The sequence below is a fragment of the Anneissia japonica genome, unplaced genomic scaffold (assembly GCF_011630105.1).
Source record: "Anneissia japonica isolate Jap-2015-1 unplaced genomic scaffold, ASM1163010v1 scaffold1165_len1893470_cov193, whole genome shotgun sequence".
Lineage (NCBI taxonomy): Eukaryota > Metazoa > Echinodermata > Crinoidea > Comatulida > Comatulidae > Anneissia > Anneissia japonica.
Window position 1 is genome coordinate 446,291 of NW_022709613.1, and position 4,890 is coordinate 451,180.

A 4,890-nucleotide genomic window follows, 5' to 3' on the forward strand; every position below is an offset into this window, starting at 1 on the left:
TTACTTTCTCACAAACTTAGTAATTGTGAGGGTAGGGTAATTATGGTAGGATTAAATGATATTTCTAAATCCCACAAACCTCCCGGAACACACTGTAGAAAAATCAAACAATTCAACTTTGAATGACTCACTTGGTATATTAATAAGAAAATTAAATATTCATAAGAACCTATTTTTTGGTTAAAATGTTGATTTTTTTTTTGTGAAAAATACTTTCAAATACACCACAAACCTCCAAACACACTGCGAACCCCATCCAAACCCTTTAAGTATGATTGTAGAACTCTCAAATTTTCAAAAAAAAAAAAAAAATAATAATAATTTGATGTTCATATTATATTAACTCATTGTTTGTGGGGTTTACTAATACCCAGATTGAATTTCTGGAAAATTGTGATTCCGCTTCCGTGATATTGGCCACAAATAAATTATTTTAGTATTAATAAATGAATGATTTATGTTGATTTATTGATTATGTTGTTGCTATTTTTTAACATTTAAATGGAAAAAAAAGTGTTTTTCATGGCTTTTTTTATTTTTGAATATTTTATCATTGAATATGTAATTCCCGCAAAAAGTAAATGGCATTTTATATGATGTTAAATTCCTTTTTTAAAAACTAAATTATTTCAGTTTCAAAAATGCATATAATAATTTTTTTTAAATCAGTTTTAATACAGAATTTTATTATTGGGGCCAATTTACCTACCTGTCATTTGGGGCCATTTTGACCGGGCCATTTTTCAGGGGCCATTTTTTCATGGGCCATTTTTGCCGGGGCAATTCTTACCGCACACCGTATTTCATAACTGATTGAAAAGAGACATGGACTTTTTTCGCATTGGCTAATGGAAGAAGATAATGTCTAGTTGAACGTTGTCATATTCCGCAATGCAAACTTGCGTAAGCCGGGCACACACTGCGTCGCTCGACGGTATCGGGCAAATCGGACGCTTTCTGTGAAAACTTCACGACGCGACGCCGTCCACTGATTTTTGGTGGTCGACTGAGTGGTACTGGTACTGGGTATTTATATTGCTCCTTTTCCTTGCGGTTATGAAGCGCAAGCCAAGCCTCAATATTTCAGGAAAACAATGGTAGGCATAAACTCAGTCATTATTCAGGAAGCCAATGCATCACAATAGTACAGTCACACAAACAACAAAGACAAATAAACAGATTACAACCATAAAACACAAAAGGAAAGAGCAGCAAAAGAGTCGTAAGGCAAACAATAAGTGGATCGTCAATTAAAACAATCCGTAATTGTCTGTGCGTCCGTTCACTATACAATCACGTTGGCAACGACCGTCGGGAGTAGGCCTAGTGTGTATTCGGCTTTAGAATCTGTCTTCAGGTACTGAATTAGTATTTAGCTTTGGTTTGATATTTATTTTATAACAATTTGGTATTGTTGATGTTTATCTTTTACTAGGATTATTAAAAAAAATATTAAGGTGTATTATTATTATTTGTATTACAGTATTATAATTGTTATTTTTATTATTGTTATTATTATCTTCAATAATATTATTATTATTACTACATTATTTTATTGAAGTTTATAATTGTTTTTCTGGTAGGCATCTTGTACAGAAACATGTTCCTTTCTTGCCTGCCCGACTCTTTACGTTCAAGTTTTGAGTGAAATAAAATTATGAATTATGAATTACAGTATACAATATTTTAGATTAAAGCTTGAAATACTCATTGTACGTACTTATCTCTGGCAAATCAGCACTACAGTATATCTTAACTGCATCTTCTATCGTATTACACATATTTACATTGGCCGATGGACAGTTATCTAATCGATCTTCAAGACCAGTGCAAGCGCGTGCTGTAAAACCTTCAATTTCATTGAAATGAGTTCCTGTTCTGGGCCCGATATGTATTTCTGGATTAATAGCTACAAGCGAGGAAAATCCTAGCTGATGGCAGGCAACAGCAGCATTTTCTAGAGTCCAACTATCGGCACAAAACCACAGCCATGTATTGCCAGTGTTAATTTGAAGAACACCTTGGTTTGAATGAAAAGCGCCGACTACTCGAATGTCTCCTGGACCTGTTATGATAATGTAGATCCTATGTTAATAGGCCTAGTTTATAACAAATATTCATCATTCACTATCATCTTTCTAATAGTTATCGTCGTCAACATCATAATCATCATCGTAATCATTGAATTGTCATCATCGTCATCATACTAACTACGTTTTGATAAATTAAACCTACCCTTTGAGAAAATAAACACTTTCATTTTTAAATAACTCTTTACTGCCTATGACGCCCAATACTAACACACTGTAATGCTTTTTGAAAGCATCAATGTTTGTCTAACTACATGAAATTTGTAAAGTTGTATGCTGCATGTTTTTTTTTTTTTTTTTTTTTTTTTTTTTTTTTTTTTTTGGGGGGGGGGGTGGCCTAAATAATAATAATAGCCCATAAAGCCCACTTATACCTGTGGCAATTCACAATTATCACTTTATTGTTTTTGATTTATTCTAAAATAGTATTCCCGAGATCTAGCAACTGTGAATAATGCCCTGTAATGTGACTGAATGAACCATTGACTAACTAATAATACACGGATTTATTAATTGTTTAAATTTTATTTAAGGAATTATTATGTTATTTTAAACTGAAATTTTCACGCCCATTTTAACAAAAAAAAGCGACTCACTGAATGACTCACTGCTACTTGGAGTGGTAAGGATATCACCTATACTGGTGGAGGCAAACGATACCAAAAGTACTGTACACAATGCAAAAAGGAGTATTTTATCCATTGCCAGTCCATGTGGTAATACTGTAACAGTACGTGTTTTAGGAACGCTGAACTCGCATGTTGCCACTGACACCTAGAAACTTGAAGAAAGTTTGAACAATAGTTAAAACAAAAGAATAAAGAAGAGGATTATGTGTTTTGTTTTTTGAGAGAGACAGTATAATGGCCTTTTATTTTAATAGTTTTACTTTTGTACTGTATAAGTGAAATGAATAAAGATGGGTACACCCACAAAAGAGAGAGAGAGAGAGAGAAAAGAAGAGGATAATGAATATGGAGTTGTACCTCCAGTACTCAGTGTCTTATATAAGGGGTGCGCGCGGTGGAGGGAGCAACGAACCCTGCCGAACTAAACTAGACCTGGTAGTATGGTATGGGTAGGCTCATGGTGGAACCATTCCCATCATTTTATTTTTATTTTTATAATAATAATAATAATAATAATAATAATAATAATAATAATAGTGTAGTTTTATATAGCGCACAAATCCATCTAATGTAAGATGTTCAGGGCGCTTGAAATGTGGACTAGTGACTCGATCAATGACTTCCTTCGCCCCTAAGGGTCCCTTCGTGTCTGTGCTACCCGGTAACCCGGTACCAGCAACTCTCGTCGTCCACCACAGGGGCTGTCTGTTCCAGTACACCGGGGTATCCCCCTACTCGCCTCGAAGGATGTACAGGGTTCTTTATAGTGCACACGAGCCATTGTATACACTGGGCCTACGGTTTATAATCCTTATCCGAGAAGACTTGTTCTAACACCAGAACCATAGGCAAGCGTGCCGTTCGAACCAGCGCCGATATTATGGCTATAGCTTGCGGCGCCCCTGCTAACCGCTCGGCCATTCGACTCACCATTCGACATATATAGGCCTAGCCTACAATGTGCTCTTCTATTTCTATCTTTAACTCCATGCTCTTGAACCCCGGAAACTAAGCGTATCGCTGGCAAATTAGGGGTTTCAATGGGTTAGTTACGTAAACGATTTTACTGAGTCTAGGCCCTAGACTACTATTACTAATAATATCTCCAGCCTCGACAAGGTGTGGGGTGGGGGAAGGCCCCATCTCCTTTCCTCCAATGGCACCACCCCTAAAACCATACACATTTATTTAGGCCTAATATTAAGAATTTTAAATTCACCTTCGGTGCTTACGACATTACAAGTACCTAGGTTTTGCCGTGTAAAATTGGCTAGCAACGATAATCATTAATGAAAAATCTAGTCAAAAACAATAGTAATTCTTTTTTTACGCACTTAAAGTAACGGGCGCCGCGCGGGCACAAAGATGCGCGTGAACGCGACAATCTGTTCTATGTTCACGTATGTAGCTATGGCGACAATAGGGAGTAAAGCACGTGGAGCCTGCCGCACACAGATCTGTTCACGGTCACGTATGACGCAAGTGCCATTCATTCGTGGCATTTGGCGTAACAGTACTTAGCTATCGTGTACAGTGGAATTTTGAACGACTTTTGACATTCCTGGCGCCAAATATCTATTGTGTTTGATGTTTTGGTAAGCGTGCCAAATACTTACCGCGTGGGGTGAACAGAAGTTATCTGCTTATGGCTTGCGCAAACGCATGTGTATAATACACCATAGGTACCACTCACGTATTAACGTAAGTGTAAACAAAGCTAGAAACATGGCATCGTCTAGCCTTCCGGTTCCTCCACTTTTTTTGTGAACCCATGCAGTTCCAAACGTTAAAAATCTCCCGATCCAGTCGGAGTCTCTCGAATTTGACATGCATTATATCCCGGTCTAACGAAGTGTGTGAAATCCACCCGAATTTTGAAAAAAATAACTCCCAAAAAAAAAAATCAAATACAGCAATTAGTAGATTTTTTATACACCAATAATTGATTACATTTATGCTTTAATTTATTTGCGTTCATAAGCTTTCAAAGTGTACCGACACCGCAGACGAATCTTATGCATGGATGAACTTGAAAACAAGAAGAGTTTAAACATTTTTTTGGGTGAGGGTGCACTTTTGCAGCGCACCTTCCGTTCCGGAATTCTGAGTTCCAGGGGTCCGAACACGCTTACTTATTATTGTAAGCATACCTGAATGATACATAAAACAAG

General features: G+C 36.7%; 1 protein-coding gene across 1 annotated transcript in view; it reads right to left on the reverse strand.

Annotated features, from left to right (window-relative positions):
• Positions 1 to 4,464, reverse strand: part of LOC117106910 (scavenger receptor cysteine-rich domain superfamily protein-like) — a 14,710-nt gene extending 10,246 nt beyond the window's left edge. The window contains exons 1-3 of the mRNA XM_033248437.1: positions 4,336 to 4,464; positions 2,687 to 2,871; positions 1,721 to 2,065 (exon numbers count right to left, since the gene is read on the reverse strand). Of these exons, the coding sequence (XP_033104328.1) occupies positions 1,721 to 2,065; positions 2,687 to 2,792 (451 nt within the window). The 5' untranslated portion in view covers positions 2,793 to 2,871; positions 4,336 to 4,464. The remainder of the gene's footprint in view (positions 1 to 1,720; positions 2,066 to 2,686; positions 2,872 to 4,335) is intronic.
• Between the last annotated feature and the right edge of the window lie 426 nt (positions 4,465 to 4,890).